The following is a 22,397-nucleotide window of genomic DNA, read 5'->3' as shown; positions in this document are numbered from 1 at the left end:
GCAGGCTCAGTAGTTGTGGCACATGGGCTTAGCTGCTCTGCGCCATGTGGGATCTTCCCGGACCAGGGCTCAAACCCATGTCACCTGCACTGGTAGGCGGATTCTTAACCACTGCACCACCAGCGAAGCCCAGCAAAATGCAATTTTACATTCTTGTATGTTAAAGTACAAAAATGAATGGAAATAATATATGCCACAATTATTATAATTGGAAGGACATGTGCAAAGAGCTTCAAGTTTATCTGTTGATCTATTCTTTATTAAAGAAAAATATTTGAATCAAACATAACAATATGTCAACACATAAGTTTTATTATGTACTCTATCATGTTCTTTAAGTTTGTAAAAATTTCTTAAAATCACAAACAATTTTTAAATTATCAACAAACTTTGATCTAGTAACTTAATTTCAGAAACTTTATCCCAAGGAAATAATTTGAAATGCAGAAAAATATTCTATCGTGGTTTAATTTGAAATAGACAAGCACTTAGAAATAACTAAGATGCTTCACAATTCAGTAGTTATTGAATACTTTCTCTTATGCATTTCATGGATTATTATGGCAAATTAAAAGACTATGATTTAAAATCTACAAACAATAAATGCTGGAGAGGGTGTGGAGAAAAGGGAACACTCTTGCACTGCTGGTGGGAATGTGAATTGGTTCAGCCACTATGGAGAACAGTATGGAGGTTCCTTAAAAAACTACAAATAGAGCTACCATATGACCCAGCAATCCCAGCACTGGGCATATACCCTGAGAAAACCATAATTCAAAAAGACTCATGTGCCACAATGTTCATTGCAGCTCTATTTACAATAGCCAGGAGATGGAAGCAACCTAAGTGTCCATCATCGGATGAATGGATAAAGAAGATGTGGCACATATATACAATGGAATATTACTCAGCCATAAAAAGAAACGAAATTGAGTTATTTGTAGTGAGGTGGATGGACCTAGAGTCTGTCATACAGAGTGAAGTAAGTCAGAAAGAGAAAGACAAATACTATATGCTAACACATATATATGGAAACTAAGAAAAACAAAATTGTCATGAAGAACCTAGGGGTAAGACAGGAATAAAGACACAGACCTACTAGAGAATGGACTTGAGGATATGGGGAGGCGGAAGGGTAAGCTGTGACAAAGTGAGAGAGTGGCATGGACATATATACACTACCAAACGTAAAATAGATAGCTAGTGGGAAGCAGCCGCATAGCACAGCGAGATCATCTCGGTGCTTTGTGACCACCTAGAGGGGTGGGATAGGGAGGGTGGGAGGGAGGGAGATGCAAGAGGGAAGAGATATGGGAACATATGTATATGTATAACTGATTCACTTTGTTATAAAGCAGAAACTAACACACCATGGTAAAGCAATTATACTCCAATAAAAATGTTAAAAATAAATTAATTAATTTTTTGAAAAAGACTATGATTATAGGGACTTCCCTGGTGGCGCAGTGGTTAAGAATCCACCTGCCAATGCAGGGGACACAGGTTTGAGCCCTGATCCGGGAAGATCCCACATGCCTTGGAACAACTAAGCCCACGCACCACAACTACTGAAGTCCACACACCTAGAGCCCATGCTCCACAACAAGAGAAGCCACTGCAAGAGATGCTCACGCACTGCAACGAAGAGTAGCCCCCGCTTGCCGCAACTAGGGAAAGCCCGCGCACAGCAACAAAGACCCAACGCAGCCAAAAATTAATTAAAAATTAATTAAGACTGATTATAGACAAAATGCTTAGTTTAAAAAGTATAGAATTCAAAATTTTATAAATATATGATCTTTACAAATAATCATTACAAAAAATCATTCCAAAGCTATTTATTTATAAAATAGTAAACCTTAACATTTTTATTCTTAGATATCGAACTATGAGTGATTATTTTTTACTGTTCAATTTTCTGTAACCTTCTAAATTCTACAATATATATGGGTCTACTACTTTAACAATATGAAATTTTTTTCAAACTTACTTTGATTTTTCATAAGAGGAAGATACTACTCCATATTTATTAATCACAGATGATTTGTTAGCAGGCATGTTCACGGATCGTAAACCTAAAGAGAAATATTAAATTTTATATTAGAAGACAAATGCACTCACAGTACCAAATAATGCACATCACGCAAATTCATGATTTATGGGGAAAAGGGTGGCAACAAAAAAAATCAGGCTTAAAGGCAAAACTATATTAAGGAAGAATTTAAACTGTCAGACCTACGAGTCAAACCCAATTTTGAACTGAAAGTCCATGTTATTTCTATGATGTTACTATTATAAACTTATCCTTTCATATAATATTCAGTCTTTATTATACTTAACAGTTTTATCAGCAAAACCACTGAAAGAACAGCACAGCATAGTAGTTAAGAGAATACAACCAGACTAACTGATTTACTTAACTGTGACTGTCTCCTCACTTGTACAATGGGAATAGTACCTCCTTAGAGAGTTGTGGGAAGAAATAAATAGCTCAATGTATGTAGATCAGTTAGAAAAGAACCTGGCATATGGGAAGCTTTACCTAAGTGCTTGTGATAATCATTAGATTACAAGTAACTTTAAAAAAACCAGAAAGCATGGTAAAGTTCTTTTTATGTCTGTTTTTTGCCATTTAGATTACGCTTCCTCTGCTTGCTCTCACATCCAGATTTATTTCCCTCTTGAAGTATATCTGAGCACATTTATGAGCGTATGACCAAAACTAGGACATACTACCTGTGTTTAGCAGAGTAGTCAAACACGTAATGAAGTAATTGGATAGTCAGACTTACATTGAATTATTTTTCATTTCATTTTTTAAGATAGCTAATTTTTAAAACTGATGAGTCAAGGTTCTGGCAGGAAACAGCACCCTCAAATGGGGTAACTGAATAAAGAGCCTTTCCAAAGATGTGGGCAGAGTTATTCAAGAAAAAAAATATAGTTAAAAAAAACCCAAGATGGTGCCATCCTCAGGGGTAGGCAAGAAGAGGGCGAACTGTCACTACTCTCGGGACTAAGGGGAACAGAGACCCAGAAAGAACAGCTGTAGGAGAGTGGTGCTTAATAAAAATCTTTGGCCTTTGGTGGAGAGATGCAACCGATCTGAGGCTGCCTGCTAAGAAGGAGCCTTCCTGCACTCCACTCCAGTCATCTACCTGTGCTTCCCATTTGCTAAACCAAACTAGAAGCCAGAAAGTTCAGGGCAAAGTGGAGAAGGATGGAAGGTAGATCTGGAGGGGCAATGGGAAAATATCCAGCAAAACAGATTATAAACCTAAAACATCATTATCTACTGCTTACAGCAAGGTCTGCTTCTTATAATCTATATCCATTAGAATATAGAGCAAATGCATTTTTAAGTCAGAAGCTGCACTGAGCTATTACAGGAATGTCATTCAGAGCTGGCCTAACTTTAATATAAAATACAAGTTATTTTCAAGTAGGATTGATATATTCAGGAGTTTCTTTTTTTAACAGTTAACATCACATTGAGTATTTCCATCTTAAAAGGCACTTAGGAAGATAACTGCAAACAATTATTAATGAATTCATGATAAAATACATGTAAGCACAGAATAGAGATGTAGAAACGATTTGATAAATCTAGTAATAAATGTTACAAATTACATAAGTACATAAGTATTCATTATGAATCATATAAAATTATGAAGATAGATGTTTAAGCAGACTAGGTAGACAAAGTCTGCAAAAGACGACAAAGGAACCCCAGCACTCATAAAACATTACATATTTCAGAAATAGAGCTTAGAAATACAAACGTCAGTCAGACATACTCTTAGATAAATTTAAAACATTTAATGCCAAATGAATAGAAAATAAAAAGTACAGGCCAGGCCACCCAGAGAAAAATAATTGATGAGAAAGTGAATTGAAGGCAAATGGGTCTTTATGTGCTTGTGTTAGGCATATTGACCTAGAGCTTTTAGCTGTCTCCTGATATATTTCAGAGGACTGACTATGATTAGTCATACTTTTTGAAATTGCAAAAGTTAGAGACTAATTATTTTAGAAATTCTCCCTTGATCACTGAACCTACTATCCAAAGAGTCCTCACATCTGTGGGTAAAAGTGATGGGTATTCGCACCATCTACTCAACATGCAATTCCACAACACCCTGTTGATGAGACTTCCCCAGACTGGATGGGTAGAAAATGTCAAATTGCTGTAAAAGACATGCTTACTTTCGATTTCTGGCATATCTTAGGAGTATCTACCTTGGGAGTAAAAGTGCTTAACGAACACTAGTTTATGAACCACTATTTGAATAGTACTGTGACATATGAGAGAGATAATAAGACTCCCTAATATATTTTATTCGTTATGATTGCTTTTGGCTAAGAGTAAAAGAAACAGTAAAAGAAACAGTAACCAAATCACAAATTTCCAAAAAGAAAAGATCAAAGTCTTCAGAAATGTCTCTCATAGAGATGTTGGAATTAAATGCTCAGGTAACTAAACAAAGAAAATAAGATTTAAAATGACTTCCCTTCTCCGCCCACCAAAAAAACCCTCAAAAAAATAGAACATAAAAATGTTATCAACTTTCACAAAAGCTTTAGTCTTTCCATAAGAATATTCTTCAAATTCTCAGTACCTTCCAAAACCTTAAGTCATCAACAAGGAATTGTTATTGTTACTATTATTGTATGTGCAGCAGGGCTTTTTTGCACTGTATTACTAAAACCAGAGTCACACATATTAATCATTAGTCAAGCTAAAACATTCAGCTTCTAATACACTATTTGATAAAATGGTTTTTTGAACCATTTATTAAAGCCTACAGGGGAGATCATCTGTACCATTTTTATGCCTCCCCAGGACCGTTATATGTAGTGATGTTGACTTCCGAATTGTATAGAAAGAGACAAACACAGTTGCCTATCTCATGCTCTTTAGTAACCTTAAGAGACAGCATGGGACCTGGTACCCTTCACTGCAGGGCTTGCACCTGGACAAACATCTCCAGCAAAAGAATACAAAGAAACTATAAGGGACTAAAAATAACTGCATGCACGCACACTTGGGGCAAATTATGAACAATTACATACAAAAAGGCCACAAGTCAACTGTCATCTCTGAGGTGCCAAGAGGAAAAGCAGGGTACCGTGCATGATCCCTGCACACGGCACCACCAAGGGGGTGGACAGACAACCTAAGCCACCCCTCCAGCCCCACCCACGGATCCACCCTTAGCCCTCACCCCACTTAAGGAACCTGCCCGCCCTCCTCTGGGAGAGTGAGCAAGGGTGCCTGTTTTTGTTTTCACTCCCTTGTGCTGCCTGAATTCTTCATCTGGCCTCAACAATTTCTATTGATTTAAGAGTCCAAGGACCAGAGCCAGTAACACCCAGATCACCTTAAAACAGGAATAGAAAATTAAAGTGAGGCCAAATTATTTTTAGTTTATGCTATCAAATACAAAAACTCATTTCATTTATACTGCTGGGAAATCACAATTAAATGTAAAGAGATTAAAACGGACTTGTTAAATTGGATTATTTCACATTTAGATCACTGTCAAGAAATAATCATTTCCTGAATCAGCAAAATGTGATGTAAATGTAAAAATGAGCTTTTTTATAAGTTAAATAGATCTTTACAATTTAAATATCCTTTTATTCTCTATGGTACCCAAAAATGCAGGGTACTGACCGAGTTTGTGGATTGAAATGGAAACAAAATCTTAAAGACTGGATCAAAAGATCTTAAAATTGATCTTTTTAGATAAAGTCTTCCTTTAAATTCCGAAAAGAAAGGTTAAAAAAAAAAATCAGGGACTTTCCTGGTGCCACAGTGGTTAAGAATCTGCCTGCCAATGCAGGGGACACGGGTTCGAGCCCTGGTCCGGGAAGATCCCACATGCTGTGGAGCCACTAAGCCCATATTCCACAATTACTGAGCCTGCACTCTAGAGATCTCGAGCCCGCGAGCCACAACTACTGAAGCCCGCGTGCCTAGAGCCTGTGCTGCGCAATCAGAGAAGCCACAGCAATAAGAAGCCCACGCACTGCAACTAGAGAAAGCACGCACGCAGCAACGGAGACCCAACACAGCCACAAATAAATAAATTAATTTTTAAAAAATCATCATTTTTGACATCAACTCTTCTAAGACCCGCCTCTTCTCTTGCTCTAATTTCTTAGCATATACAGCATTCCACTAAAGAGTATGATCTTGCAGTGACTCATGTTTTCTCTACCACCTTCCAGAGATGATTTTCAATAATTTAAATAGATTGTGAATATTTACCTTGCATATTTATCTGAAGTGGGCAAATAAACAGCTTGTTTTACCTTTTACTTACATCAGACGTTATTTTTATATTAAATGGTATTTACTCTTATATTTATTCCAGTGCACAAAACACGTCTGGAATCTAGTTTCTGTTATCCCAATGCTGAGATAATCTTTCCAAGGCTGACAATGATCTCCAGGTGGACAATTCAATTATGAGTTTTCAGTACTGACCTCATTGATCCTTCTATAGTTACTCTGTCTACCATCCCTTCTAGAAATAAATGTCATTATCATTTATTATGACATTCCTCCCTTGGCTTTTCTCCCTGCCTCTGTGAAGTGTCCTTATCAGTAATAGATAAGTGTGCAAGTGCAGGGATCAACAGCTTACTTTAAATTCTGTTTCCAGCACAGATTATGTCTGTTACTGTGCAAATTACTTAACTTTCAGATGCCTCAGTTTCCTCATCTATAATATAAATATAAATATTGGGGCTTCCCTGGTGGCGCAGTGGTTGGGAGTCTGCCTGCCGATGCAGGGGACATGGGTTCGTGCCCTGGTCCGGGAGGATCCCACATGCCACGGAGCGGCTGGGCCCATGAGCCATGGCCGCTGAGCCTGCGCGTCCGGAGCCTGTGCTCCGCAGCGGGAGAGGCCGCAGCGGTGAGAGGCCCGCATAACGCAAGAAAAAACAAAAAAAACATAAATATGAATATAAAAGTGTCTTCTGTCCTTGTTATCCAAGTGGAGAGTACAACTCATTACTATTTGTTCTTTGTGTAATACTCTTCTAACTAATCATATAAATGTGTTAAGTAATAAACACTTTAGACAAAATTATTACATAATACAAAGTATGGATAGAATTGATAATTTTTAAATCTGGGTTAAAAGTAAATGGGGATTCATCTACTAGTCTCCCAACTTTTCTTTTCTGCATGATTTTAAGCTTTTATAATCATATATATATGTGTGTGTGTATGTATATATATATATATATATACATACACACACACATATATATATATATATATTTTTTTTTTTTGGTCACACCATGAGGCTTGCAGATCTTAGTTCCCCGACCAGGGATTGAATCCTGGCCCTTGGCGGTGAAAGCACCAAGTCCTAACCACTGGACCGCCAGAGAATTCCCTATAATAAAATATTTTAAAATACTGGTTCACAATTACATAGATTTAATCAATTTTTCTCAGCATTTAACTAAAAATTACAAGGCCACCATATTTATATATAGATACAGTATATGATATATATCAAATTTACTCTAAATGTTAATAAACCAAAAATAAAAGACATAATATCTAACATTAACACCAAAAGAATAACCAGAACACCTGAACAAAAACTACTTTAAAACTGCTAATACATTTATTTATTTTGTCATTTTCTTTTCCTCCTATGCTCATTCTTCCTCTCCAGAATAACTTTCTAAGGTTTTTCATAATGTTACTATTTTTATGCCTTTTTAGAGTTTCAACAGTATTATCAGATCTTATACAAAAAGAAATAAATTTTTAGATCATCCAAGGTTACAGGATCTGGGTCAGTATGGGAAAATAAATTCGTAGGGAAATCTTACCTATTAATATAGGTGCAAAAATTCTTAACGAAACATAAGGAAACCAAATCCAGCAATACCAATAAAAAATAGTTCTTTATAACTGAGGAAGGTTAGTCTCAGAAGAGTGAAGATAATTTAATACTACAAAATCTATTGTTGTAGACTATAACACTGATGGATTTAAGGCAAAAAAGTAGAAAATATTTTTATATATGCCAAAGAATAATTCAATTAAATCCAGTTTCCACTCATGATTATAAAAACAAACAAAAACTCTGAGGTGTAGAACAATGGAATTCTCATACGTTGCTGATAGGAGTTTCACTCAATTTAATTAAAGGTATCTAGGGAAAACTAAAAAAATCATGCTAATTAACAAGAAAACTTTAGAAGCTTTATCTAAAAAGCCAAGAACAACACAAGAATATCCATTATTATTGCCACTCTTCAACATTTTATAGGTAGTCCGAGCCAACAAAAATATAAGGAAAAAAGAGGCATAAACATGGGAAAAGAGGAACAGTATATTTACTTGAAAAATACTTGCATAAAAATCTCAGAAGAATCTGCACATACAAAATATAGATTACATTCAATTAAAAAAGATGTATGAATAAACAATATAGAAAAATTAGTGATATGGGTTTCAGTTCCAGAAAAGATGACCAATTAACATAGGCTTTGGATCCTGTCTTTAAAAACAACTTCGTAGGACTAAGAAGGAATCTTAAAATCCAAGAAATTATAAGGGAAAAAACCCTGAGCTAATGTACAGGGGGAAATGAAAGGCTATTAGGAATTGGTTGTATATGGCTAGAGAAAGAAGTATTGATAGTTAGCTAGTGTGGCTCTGAGAAAATAAATTAGTAAAATGTAGTGTGAGCTATGCTTTCCTAACTATCCTATTTCCTAACTTTCCTAACTATTTGTAAGTCCAGTAGGCAACGAAAAAAAAATCAGCAAAGGTATAGAAGATTTAAATAGTATAATTAATATGATGGACACAGAATTCTGCATTCAGTCATTAGAGAATATCATTTTTCCCAAGCAAACAAGTACAATTATCTAAAAATTCTAGTCTAAAGCAAGTCTTAAATTACAAAGAGTAGGTAATCTACACGAGATTATAATCCTGATATCAAAACACAGTTAAAGGGGCTTCCCTGGTGGCGCAGTGGTTGAGAGTCCGCCTGCCGATGCAGGGGACGTGGGTTCGTGCCCCGGTCCGGGAAGATCCCACATGCCGCGGAGCGGCTGGGCCCGTGAGCCATGGCCGCTGAGCCTGCGCGTCCGGAGCCTGTGCTCCGCAACGGGAGAGGCCACAACAGAGAGAAGCCCGCGTACCACAAAAAAAAATAAATAAATAAAAAAAATAAAAAAAAAAAAAAACACAGTTAAATTAGAAAATTGTAATAAAAAGATAAATTAACCCTCCATATATTGGAAATAAAAAACAATTCTAAGTCATATATTGGAAATAAAAAACAATTCTTAGTCACCCGTGGATCAAAACAAACAGAATTTCAAAAACACTTAAAACTAAATGATAATAAAAAGGTTACATATAAATACTTGTGAAGTGCAACAAAAGTGGCACTTCAGAGGAAATGTTAAACACTTATCTCTAACAACAAACAAAGGTTAAAAATTCATTAGCTAACAAAAGATACAGGAAAAATAACCGCAAGATATACTCCTCAAAAGTGGAAGAGAATTCTTAAAAACAGAAATTAATGATATCAGAACAAAATCTGAGAGAAAAAATAAACAAAGTCAGTATGCTCAAAATCACTAATCTTCAAGAAAATTCAAATTAGACCCACAGTTAAATTCTGCTTCACTTCAAATAAAATGGATAAATTTCTTTTGAAAACTGACAGTACCAGGTTTTGTGAGGTGTAGAACAATGGAATTCTCATACGTTGCCGATAGGAATGAAAATAAGCCATAACCACCTTGGAAATCTATTTCCACCTTAGAAAGTTAATCACATACCTATCCTTTGACCCAGAAATTTCATTCCAAAAGAAATGAAAACAATGTTACAAAAAGACATGTACAAGAATGTTTATAGGAATATTATTCATAATAGTCTCAAACTGGAAACACCTCAAACATCCATCAGTAAGAGAATGGATAAACAAATTTGTGATATGTTTATGTGATAGGATTCTTCCCAGTAGTAAAAAAAAAAAAAAAAAAAAAAAAATTACTGCTACATGCAACAAAAAAACATTGAGTGAAAAATATTACACTGAATGAAAGAAGCAAAACACAAAAGTGTACATACTGCATGATTCCATATACATGAAGTTCAACAACTATTACATGGTGATGATCCACAAGAGGATGGGAAGTAGTACTGGAGTAGGGACTGAATAGGAATGTTTTATATTGGGGGTAACATGCGTGTATATATGTATCAAAACTCAGCGTAGCAGATTCCATTTTTCAGAATGGTACAACAATACCTCCCATACTGTGCATTGTTCTGCAATGTGGCCTTGTCACTATTCCACAAGAGATGGAATCTAACTCACTCTCCCCATGAATCTGGGCTTAACTTAGTGATTTGTTTGACTGACAGAGTATGGCAGAAATAATACTCTGGGACATAGGAAGCTAGACCATAAAAAAAAAAGCCTTGCAGGTTCCTCCTAGGTCTCTTGAGATGTTCTCTCAGAGTCCAGCCACCATGCTAAGAGACCAACACCACATGGAAAGCCATGTGTGAGCACTCTGGTTGATAGCTCTACCTGAGTACCCCACCAGGCTTCCTGGTGACATCAAGCAGCAACGGCCAGGCATGTAAGTGAGCCATTTTGGATGTCCAACACAGTCAAGGCTTCAGAAGACTAGAGCCTCAGCTGACATCTAATTGAAATCACAAGTGAGATCCCAAGTATGAATTCCCCAGCTGTGAACAATCAACTCCAGAAGCATGAGAGTTGATAAAAAATTATTTAAGCCACTAAGTTTTAGTGATTGCTACCAGCAACAGATACCCAGAATACTCACTGAATTGTACAATGAACATTTGTGCATTTCACTATATGCAAATTTTACCTCAATAAAAATAAGATTATAAGAGAACATATATTAGAATTAGGTTTAGTGACATATAACAGAAGTAAAAATGACAATACCTCAGACAAGATGGAGGTGTATTTCTCCCTGATGTTAAAAAAAAAAAAAATTTAAGTCTAAAGCTAGACAATTTAGGGTCTATGCACCAGCTTCACAGTCATAAGAAACCAAGGCTCCATGTAAATCGTCCTTTCATGGTTATTATCTAGCCTCACCTGGCTTCAGGTTGCTCCCCAGCTCATGTAGCATCAAATCATTGGGGCGGCACTATTGGTCACTATATTCCTTTCTTCAAGGGAGCTCTGTTAATTCAGTCTCCTTTTCATCCCTCCTTCCATTCTCCTCAATCAGGATGCCATTATCTTTGCTCTAGATAAATACAATGACTTCTTATCTTCCAGTCTCCTTCTGATCTCTCTTCCTCTAGGCTCATCTTTTACATGACTGCCAGAGTAACTATTCCAAACATAAATTTCCTGATCATTTCACTCTTCTTCCATCCCCACTGTTGTCAAACCCAAGTTCGTGTGCCCTATGCACAGTGAGGCCAAACAAACCAAAACGCTCAGTTTGGAGCAGAGAAAGGTTTACTGCAGGTCCAAGCAAGGAGAACAAGCAGCTCATGCTCAAAAAGCCCAAACTCCCCTAATTAGTAACTGTTTGAATCTACACTTTAGAAGTCAGGGAAGGTCTGGGAGGCTGAAAACCTTTTTCCTACAAACAAGAAACAGGACATGGGAAGGCCTTTGTACCCAGGAAAGTCCTACAGGGTCCCGCTTGGTTTCAGCATGATGGAAAAAAGGAAATATAAACCATGTCCCTTTTGCAAATAGTTAAAAAAAACTAAAGATGTTTAGCTTGTAAAAGAGAAGTTTGGGTGATGGGGTATCACTGATACGTCTTAAGTATGAAACTTTTTTTTTTTTAAAGAACTCCTCTCCCATTTGATTTGTACTTCTCTATTCTGAAAAGATAGATAATTTTTTTCCCTTTCTTTCTTGCCTGAATTTCTCCAAGGCAGAAAGGTGAAACTGCCTGAAGTCACTGGCTTTTTCCTGACTTAAAAACACAAAAATAGGGCTTCCCTGGTGGCGCAGTGGTTGAGAGTCCGCCTACCGATACAAGAGGTGTGGGTTCATTCCCCGGCCTGGGAAGATCCCACATGCCGCGGAGCGGCTAGGCCCGTGAGCCATGGCCGCTGAGCCTGTGCGTCCGGAGCCTATGCTCCAAAACGGGAGAGGCCACAACAGTGAGAGGCCCGCGTACCGGAGGGAAAACAAACCCCCACAAAAATAAAAAATTAACTTTATTGTAGAGATGACACTGGGTGTCCCGTAGGGAGGAAAAAAGCTCCTAGGATTGTGGAGATGTCACCACGACCCATACTTGTACCGAGGCTAACCTACTTTCTTGCTTTTTCCACACCACAATTGGTTCATCAATGCTCACAGCTGTGCTTACTTAACAGAAACTAAAGCAGACGTCTGCATAAACCACAGAACTAGCCTGAGCTAGAAAAGCCCAAGATAGCGACAGTCAACTGACCTGAATGGGTTCCAGCCTGACCACGAGGGCAGCGCCTGCACAGTTGAGACCCGAAGTGTGGGAAAGTCGCCTTTGCATATTATCATGCTAAGACCTCCGCCCAAAGGGGCACTTGCACTGCTAGGCACGACTAGTGCCATGCGCACAGGAACCCAAAGGCCTGCGCATGCTTGGGCTGTTTCTAAAAATCACCGCCCCTTTCCCTGAGTTCTGATGGCGCACCCACCTGTGACCTCTTAAAAGCTTCCTGCTTTCCTCCCTTGGAGGAGAAGAGGTCTTCAGAGCATGGTCTCTCCTTTCCCTATTCCTTGATCAATGAATAAAGTTTCTGCTCTGCTTTGCCAAACCTGGTCTCCTTCAATTGGCATGAATGGCACTAGGCAAGGAAAGGTCCTAGCTGGGGCCCACCTGATCTGAGAGGGTCAATAACAGAGAGAGAGATTTTCCTGAGACTTGAATGGAGATAACAGAGGTCACTCAGAGCCAACTCCTCTGTTGTAGCAGCACCCCCAGGAGGTGACAGTGTCACAGAAGAAATGTCTGGGCACTGAATATTGAGAGATTGGACCCCATAGCATAGCAGAGGCATAAAATCTTCCCCTGGCCTAGTTGTGGTCCCAAAGAGGAATGCCAAAACAAAGCGGACCATATGGATGCGACATTTGGCCCAATGTCCCCTGGTGCCCCTACAGTGCTTTGTTGATACATAAGCACCCAGGACTTTTGTATAACCCCAGGGCAGAAGCAGGCTTAGTAAAAACTAAGACTGAATATCCAAACAGTTAAGCAGAACAGAGGCTTGGAGGGTAGTCAATTTAAAGAAAGTACAGAAATATTTCTGCACACAGAAGTCCAACTATGATTCATAAGTACTTCATGTCTTTTCATCTTTGTACTAGTAAATAAATTGACACTTTTCCAGAAATAAATATAAATATCCATAATCAAAGTGAAAGAGCAATATTCAAAACACTGAAAACTGAAGTGGTTAAATTATTCAGGTTTGACTAAGAAAGCCCTGGACAATGATGAAAATGAACTGAAAGGTACCATTAAAGTTTAAACATGAACTGTTTCCATTCATTTCTCATGAGTCACTTATTTATTCAGGAAAGTTGCAATGAGCTGATACTTAAATGATAGTCTTGTTCTGACTTGGTTAAATATCTTAAATCTCATTTACTTACTGAAAGGATTTCGATCTAAAATGGAACCAGAGACTCTCACACATGTGCCCTCAGAAAAATAAAGCTATTGATTTCCCATAAATGCCCAGCTTACAGAAAACCAGAACTTATCTCCTGACCAAAGAATATCCACCAAGAATCTTTCCCCATCCTTAAGCCAATGAATTTACTGATCAGACTCTGGCGGGATTTCCCACTCTTTGGACTCCCTCCGCAAAAAATATAGCCCACCGAAAATCCTCAGTGGACTCATCTGTAGCTTGTTATGGTTTTTATTTCCCGAATTAAAATTCCTCTGCTATTCCCGAATAAACTCAATGTCTGGTAATTCCAGCTTGCCTCAATTTACCTCTTTATTTAGGTTGATACCCACCACAGGAAACCATTTGGCTTTGATGCAAACTACTCATGTGATGAATGGTTTGTGAAAGAACTGCAAAAATGGATATAACTGTCCATGAATTCTTTTTTTGGATTTCCGTTGTATGCCATTACTTTATATTTGCAACACTCAACATACAAGACGAAATTTAAAAAACTGTATCACAGACACACATGCACTTACATATAAACTAGAAATAAAAGAATGTTTTTGACCATTTTCAGCACTACCAAATAGCACCCACATTGTTCATTTTAAGTGGTTGTCATTTACGAAATTCAATTTGGTTCAGTTTTCACAAAAATAAAGTTCTAATGATGTTTGAGGTCCCTGTGTTTGAGAGATACAAAGACAATTAAAATACGGTCCCTTACTTTAAGAAATTATAATCTAGAGAAAAAGGACTGGCCTGTAAGTCAACATTATCACAGGTGAAGATACTGAATTCCATTATAGGACTCCAGGTGATTTCAGAGGGCAAAAAATGCCCAAGAAAATTATGTGATCAAAATGACATTCCATAAATATGACAGGATCTCGAGAATAGTCAAATTTAAGTATGGATAAGATATGTTTTATACCTAACTGGCATAGACCCAGAATTTTTTTTTTAAGTTTTTAACATTAATCCCTAGTGGATTTTTTTAAGCTCCAGTTGAAACAAGGTTGGGAAAGGTACACTTTAAAAAAATAATTTCTGAGAACTAGACAATATTAAAATTATAGTAAGCCTTTGGATTGGTAACATGCACTAGGAAATACAAGATGTAGACTATAACCTGAAGGAAGGAACAAAGGTTAATTGACCAAAGACAACCAAAAATGTGGAATCCATTCAGATACATCATTGAGATAAGGTTAAAAAATGGAATCCTACCATCACCTTACCCCCTCCCAGAAATTTTTCCTAATAGATAACTTGTGCCCTTTTCTCAAGATGAATTGCCTTTTTAAAAATCCTTGTATTTCACATCCTCAAGGATCCTCCCCCGCCCCACCCCCACTACTCCAAACTTTTGAAATTTTTTGAAATCCAAAAGAGTCTGCGGGGAGGGCTGCCATTTCACCAAGAATATAAGGACTTGAAAATCGTCCAGCGCAGAAAGCGGGATTATGAGTTAAGGGTACCCGGAGGACAAGCAAGCCCGAGTCCAGAGGAAATTAGAAGAATTTCCCAACCATAGCAATGAGAAAGTTCACCCACCTCTTTTAGGGAAATAGCTTTCTGCTGCGGAGACTATCAAATAAGCTAAACTGGAGGCTGATCCCCCACTTTCTCCCTCAAGCCCCCGCTGGGGTGTCTCCACGAGCTCGCCTAGATTCGTAGGAGGGGCCTGGACGGCGGGCTTGGGCTAGGAGCGTGAGTAGCAAAGGTTTCTTCCAACAACCAGCGCTACAGGACGCTAAGAAACAAAGCTCGGTGCTCCCATTTGTGGGCCTCTGTGGGTCTCCCTGTTGCCCCGGGATGGTAAATACGGCAATAACCTTAGCTCTCAAGTCATCAGAAGCTGGACGTAGTAGTAGTCACTCACAGCAGTGCTCGGGGTCGCTGGGGACCAAGACTGGTTGCTAAGGGTGCTGTGAGAGTCGCTCTCAGAGTTGGAAGGTTGCTTTTGCTTTTTTTTTTTTTTTTGCGGTACGCGGGCTTCTCATTGCTATGGCCTCTCCAGTTGCGGAGCACAGGCTCCGGACGCGCAGGCTCAGCGGCCATGGCTCACGTGCCCAGCCGCTCCGCGGCTTGTAGGATCCTCCCGGACCGAGGCACGAACCCGCATCTCCTGCATCGGCAGGCTGACTCCCAACCACCGCGCCACCAGGGAAGCCCGGAAGGTTGCCCTTTTTAGAGTCTCCTGACCAGGGCTTAGCCAATCAGGACCTGTTAGTGCAATTCCACCGTCCCCTCCCCGCCCTCACCACAGCTGTATTCGCTTTCGAACGACTGGATGCAATGATGTGTGAAAGACTTTTATTAGCTTTAAAATACCATCACAAAGCCCATAGTAATGATTCGTTTTAAATGCTGTGCATACGTCGGCTATCTGGCCAGGGGCTGCGGCAAAAAGTGCCTTGGCGGTGGTTTAGTGTCTCCTCAAAGTCTAAATGCCTCCTCCAAAGCCTCGCCTCTTCTCCATGGGGGGGAAAAATCTACGTTAAAAAATAAAAATAAAAACAGTATGCATGCTATACAAAGGTAGCCATGTCTTTTAATCAAATTGCTGTTCGTGAGCCCCTTTTACATAGAACTCCAGACCTGCCAGTGTCTTTCTCAATGAGGGAACTGGATAAACCAAGCTTCCAGTGTGTTCTATGTGTACTAACCACAGGGGGGCGAATTCAAACACAAAGGAATGCCTAATTTCAAAGGTAGTATACCAAAAAATTATCCAATTTAAATTCTTACAAAACGTCTATGTCTATTAACGGGCGAACAACTTCAAATATTCTACTAATGTTCACAAGGGTTTTACTAAGAGCAATTGTGATTCAATTCAAAGCTAAGGCGTGGGGATTGTCCTGGTGAAATAAATTGCCTTAAAAAAATTAAGAACTTCAAAAGAGAATTTAACTAATCCTGATGAAATACTTCAGTCCTGAATTATTTCTGTTCATAATAGGCACCAAATAAGTCTTTTGGTTTTTTTAAACTACATTTTGATATTTAAAACAAAAATTATTGGTCCAAATCCATAGAATGTACCAAGAGTGAATTCTAATAGAGTACTACCATGAACTTTGGGTGATTATGATGTGTCAATATAAGTTCATCAGTTGTAACAAATTACCACTCTGATTGGGGATGTTCAATGGGGGAGGCTATCCACTGGGGGAAGGGGTGGGTGTAAATGGGAAATCACTCTCCCCTCTTAATTTTGCTGTGAACCTAGAAATGCTCTAAAAATAGTAATAATAAAGACTTCAAAAATAAATTATTTTCAAATAAGAGTTTTTAAAAAAACATAAATTATAGTAGCTGATCCCAGGCTTCTCTGAAACACATCCTCCTAATTGAGCAGTAAGTTGAGGGTAAGAACAAAAGTGAAATTGAGAGAGACTATGAAGATATTTCTTAGAAAGTAGATCCTAGAGTGCTAACTCACATAGAACGTGTTTCAAAAAGAAAGAAAATATAAATAATATTAAAGAATTAGTAGGGGGGGAACTTCTTTAATCCAAAAAAATGACGAGGTAGCAAATCAAGAGTTCCTACTATATTTCAAATAAAATGAATGTGTAAAGACTGCTGCACTTAAAAATAGCTTGGTGGGATTTTTTTTTGTTTTTTTTTTCCAAGAGATCTAGGAAAAATGTTAAAAGCATAAAGAAAGCAAACTGTTAAACAGGTTACTCTCAAAGGGATAAAAAGCAGGTTAGTTAAAAAATTCTTCATCATAATATAAAAATCAGTTGATTCTACTAAGCATTTAGAGAAAAAAGTAGTTACCCATGAATTCTATGGGGAAGATAACTAAAGAACTTGATTATATAAGAAAGAATTCACCAATTCGTCCCCTATTTTTCTTATACTTTAAGATTAAACCACTCAAAGTAAACCGAAGGACAGATCACTTAGACATTAATCAAAATTAAGAACTAAAAAATGTAAAAGTTGGAAAGAATTTATATTGAGCCCTAAAACAAGATGTACCTAAACAAGGTAATTTTTCCTTGGACACAAAATGAAATGACAAAAAAATTTTCCAACAGGATGATGAGTTTATAGTTTTTATAATTCAAGTTAAAATAATGAAGTGTGAGAAGCAGTAAGGTATTTCTCAATTTTCACAAAGGAGTGTAAAATAAAGATGTTCCACTGCTGTAGGTTGGGGGAATTCAGTTATATCCTCAACTCACACTAAATGATTGATTTCAATAAATAGAAATATATATCATGTTTTTGGAAGAAAACACTTAGTGGCATAAATATAGCCCTCAGCAAAGAGAAAACCATGAATCCTTGATGGTAATATTTCACAGAATTTAAAAAACCTCTAAGGGATACCATACAAATTTTATGCAAGTACACTTCAAATCTCAAAGTGTGTGTATGTGTGTGTGTTTTAGGAGAGTGAGAGTGAAAAATGAAATGATTTTAAAGTTCATCTGAAAAAATATATGGCAGGTTAGCCAAAACAAATTACGAAAAAGAAGCAAGCACAGGAGGGCTTGGCTTGGCTTACTACATATTAAAACTTACTGTGAAAACTATTTATTGGCCCACATATATGCTCTAGAAATAAAATATTTAAAATATCTTCAGATTCCATCCTCGAAAATGGTAGCTGCATCACAGTACCTAATACAGTGACTTAAACATAGTACATACTTAATACGTAGTGCTGGGTGAATTCTTGAATAGAAATGTAGATGATTTTTATTTTATCCTGTGAGCTGAATTTATTCAGTGTCAGAATTTCTGAGTAAAATATTAATATAAATGAATGACCTGCTTGTACTGTACTTTTGTTTAGCAGGTCACATCATTCTGTGCCAACTCTTGAAAACTGTCAAAATAGTCTGCTAATCTTCACTTGTATTTTGACTCAAATCTAAGTGAATAATGATTGGACTCAAAAATATCTATACTATTTCATGATTATAAGTATTTCTATCATATGATTCTTTTCCCCAAAGCTAATCTTTCATATCTATTTACTAAGGAACAAGTTAAAAATTTTAATCCATATCATTCTATTAATGATTGTGTGTAAATGTTCCTAATAATTTTTGGTGCTTACAATATCTTCTATCCATTAACTGTTATATAATGGTTTAATTGTGGTGACTTTAAAATATGAACACAAATTATTTAATAACCCTCCCTTCTAAAGATGAAGCTATATCCCTTCCCCTTGAGTGATGGATTGGATTTAGTGACTCACTAGAGTATAGAATGTGGCAGGTGGGATTAGGTCATAAAAGAGAGTGTGACTTCATCCCTGCTCTCTCTAAGATCATTTGCTCTGGGAAGGAGCCAGCTGTATTGTTATGAGGACACTTGAGAAGTTCTATGGAGAGATCCATGTGGCAAAGTATTGAGACCTCCTAACAACAAACCAGCAAGAATTCCACAATGTTTTGCAGGATAACTTAGAAATGGATCCTCCAGTCCCAGTCAAGCCCAGTCAAGTCTAAAATGACTATACCCCAAGTTGAAGTCTTGACTGCAACATCTGAGAAACCCTGAGCCAGAACTACTAATCTAAGCCATTTCCAAATTCTCGAATTACAGAAACACAAGATAACAAAGGTTTTAAGCTGCTTGGTTCGGGTTAATTTGTTATGCCAAAACAGATAATACAAATATTATACCGTTAATCTCATAAAAGGCATATTGGCCATCTTTTTAAATGCTATAGAGAATTACGTGTATTAATTTCCGTGTGTCTTTCTCAAACTAGTTTGAAGCCATACACTCTGGACCATTTCAACATCATTATTTTAGAAAGATTTTAAAGAAATATAGGATGAAATGACTTTGATAGTGCTCTAGAGACTGCTGATTAAATGCTATGAACAGATTTAATAATCTAGAAAGAACTTTATTGCTGTCCCATAATTAAATCTATTAATTTTTTTGAAAATAATTTTTCTTCTTAGCAAAAATAAAAACCCTATTTTAGAACAATTAGAAAATGCAAAGTAAAAAAATAAAACTCATAAGCAATCCTACACCCAGACATAACATATATCCTTTCATTGTGTGTGCATCTTTATTATTATTTTTACAAAAGTGAAATCATACTGTGCACAATATTTTTAATTTAACATGTCCACTTGTCATTTGATATCTATCTCTCTTGTAATCTTTAAACATGCTGACTCTAGCCCTTGTCACCTCCTTCATCACTATCAGTCTCCATCAGATTACTATTATCTCTTACCTCAGCAGCTTGCAATGGCCTGCCAAGTAGAGGAGACTTCCACTTTTGCCCCATGCGGAAGCCAGGTTGATCCTTCTAGAACATTGTTAAGGTCACCTTAAAAAAACCTAAATTCTTGTCTGTCACCAACAAGGCCCTGCAAAATTTGGCCCCTGCCCTCCTTTCAGCTCTCAGTGAGTCCTTGCTCATTGGCTACCTAGTTTGTCATCAGGACCTTATACTTAGCTCTGCACTGAAATTTTTTCTCCCAGATAGTCATATATGGCTCACTCTTTCAGTTCATTTAGATCTGTTTAAAGATTATTTCCTCAGAGAAATAATCTTTATTTTAATAATCTTCCTTGACCACCCAATCTAAAAACTCTGCCTCTATCATTTAATTTTTAAAATATAATACATGTCATTACCTAACATCGTAGTATATGTTTGTTTCATTATTTGACATGATATATTTACCTGTTATTTGCCTCCCAAAAAGAATGTCAGTTCCAACAAAGCAGGGACTTGATCTGGCTTATTCATCACTCTATCCACGTTGCTTAGAACAGTACCTGGTACAGTTAGGTGCTCAATAAATGTACGTTAATTAAAGGACCATATGGATGTACCATTTTAATTATTAATGCATAATAATTACTTGATATTTAAAATCCTGACAATTTTTCCTATTATGGGCATTTATGTCATGAACATGTGCATAAGTAAATATTTACACCCTATATGTGTTTCCTAAGATTTAGGAGTCAAAAGATATCATTTTTATGGTTTTGGTACAAACTGCCAAACTGCCCTCCATCAAAACATTATATTTTATACCATTCCAGAAATGAATGAGAGCTACTTTTTTCTCACTTTGCATAATAATGTACATTTCCCTTTTAAACACTGTCATTTTTATAGAGGAAAAATGGTTATTATTCAAATTTGCCTTTCTTCAGTTACTAGAGGGCAGATATTTGTTCATGTAACTATTAACCATTTGCTTTTTTTTTTTTTTATAAATTGCCTCTTCATGTCCTTTGCTTACATTTCTACTAATTTTTCCTTACTGGTAAGAGCTCTTTTTTACAATAAAGTGACCCATTGTCTAAACCATGTTAAAATGTAATTTTCCCAGTTTGTGGTTTGTCTTTAAGTTTTGGTTATTATGTTTTAACTTTTTTATCATGTAGAAATTTAAAGTTTATATGGTCAGGTTGATTACTCTTTCCCTACATGGCTTTTGACTTTGCCGTCACTTTTAGAAAGTTTTCCAATCCACTATTTGAAAAATATTCGCCGATTATCTTCTTCCAATATTCAATCTTCAAAAACTAAAGGAAAAAAAAAACCAATATATTATAGCTGGAATTCATCCGGGAGTAAGCTGTGAGGTGAGGCTGTTGTTTCTTCCCCTCAAGTGGCTACCCAACTGTCCTCCTTTTAATAACTCATCCTTTCTTCACTGAGGTAGATGTGAAATTGTGAGATGCCATTGTTTTTATATAAGTATGTATACACACACACACAGGCCTTTTTCTCCTTCTTTTAATAAACAATACGTTTTGGACCTGAGCCAATCATTCTTAAGGAACACAGAAATATTTTTATTACGTCCAGTAACTAATTTGATACTAGGTACACAGTAATTTGGTATTAGTACCCGAGTAATACTGGATACACTTACTAAGGAAATGACTCAATACATTTGCCCAAGCCACATTACAACTCAATTTAAGTATGTCTGGCTTCCCTGGTGGCGCAGTGGTTGAGAGTCCGCCTGCCAATGCAAGGGACACGGGTTCGTGGCCCAGTCTGGGAAGATCCCTACATGCTGCAGAGCGGCTGGGCCCGTGAGCCTATGGCCGCTGAGCTTGCGCGTCCAGGCGCCACAACGGGAGAGGCCACAACAGTGAGAGGCCTGCGTACTGGAAAAACAAAAAAGAATGTCAATCTACTTATGCCGAAGTTGATAATCACTTTTTAAAAAGGTTGGCTTCTGGAAGATTCAGAATAGTGCGTCAGGGTTCTCTTCCGAAAGCCTTCAGAATCCTGGGAGTCCAATGGGTCAGAAGGGACACAGGAAGAACCCATGTTAGGCTCATTCACATCTAGGGAGAGAGATGCTGCCAGAAGAGCCCATGGAGCTGATGAAAACAGGTAGTAGGAGACTCCCTTTAGAAGTCCTCTTAATTTCTTAACTAGGGTCTCGATTTTGAACAGTATCGCTTTGGATTTAAATACCCTGAGTGATTTAGATGCAGCAGAAAAAAAAATAAGAAAAAGCTACAGAAAACTATTTATAGTTGTTTTGTGGCCTCAGAAAAGCAAAATGCTTAATTCCTAAATCCCGGAGAACAGTTTATATTCTTGGGGTAGATTGTGGAGGGGAGGGGAAGAAGCAGATTTTCTCCCGCGACGTTCTATTCTAACGCTTGCTCTAGCCGTCCACAATACTTTTGGGTTCATTGGGCCGAACCAGTTCTCTCA

General features: G+C 37.4%; 1 protein-coding gene across 1 annotated transcript in view; it reads right to left on the bottom strand.

Moving 5' to 3' along the window:
* TMEM232 (transmembrane protein 232) overlaps nt 1-19,982 on the bottom strand; it is a 270,739-nt gene extending 250,757 nt beyond the window's left edge. Inside the window, 3 exon segments of the mRNA XM_032626528.1 lie at nt 1,991-2,075; nt 16,077-16,191; nt 19,929-19,982. Of these exon segments, the coding sequence (XP_032482419.1) occupies nt 1,991-2,075; nt 16,077-16,191; nt 19,929-19,982 (254 nt within the window).
* Between the last annotated feature and the right edge of the window lie 2,415 nt (nt 19,983-22,397).

The sequence above is a fragment of the Phocoena sinus genome, chromosome 3 (genome assembly GCF_008692025.1).
Source record: "Phocoena sinus isolate mPhoSin1 chromosome 3, mPhoSin1.pri, whole genome shotgun sequence".
NCBI classification, from domain to species: domain Eukaryota; kingdom Metazoa; phylum Chordata; class Mammalia; order Artiodactyla; family Phocoenidae; genus Phocoena; species Phocoena sinus.
Note: the sequence above shows the minus strand (reverse complement) of the source record. Positions and strands in the feature narration are given on the sequence as shown.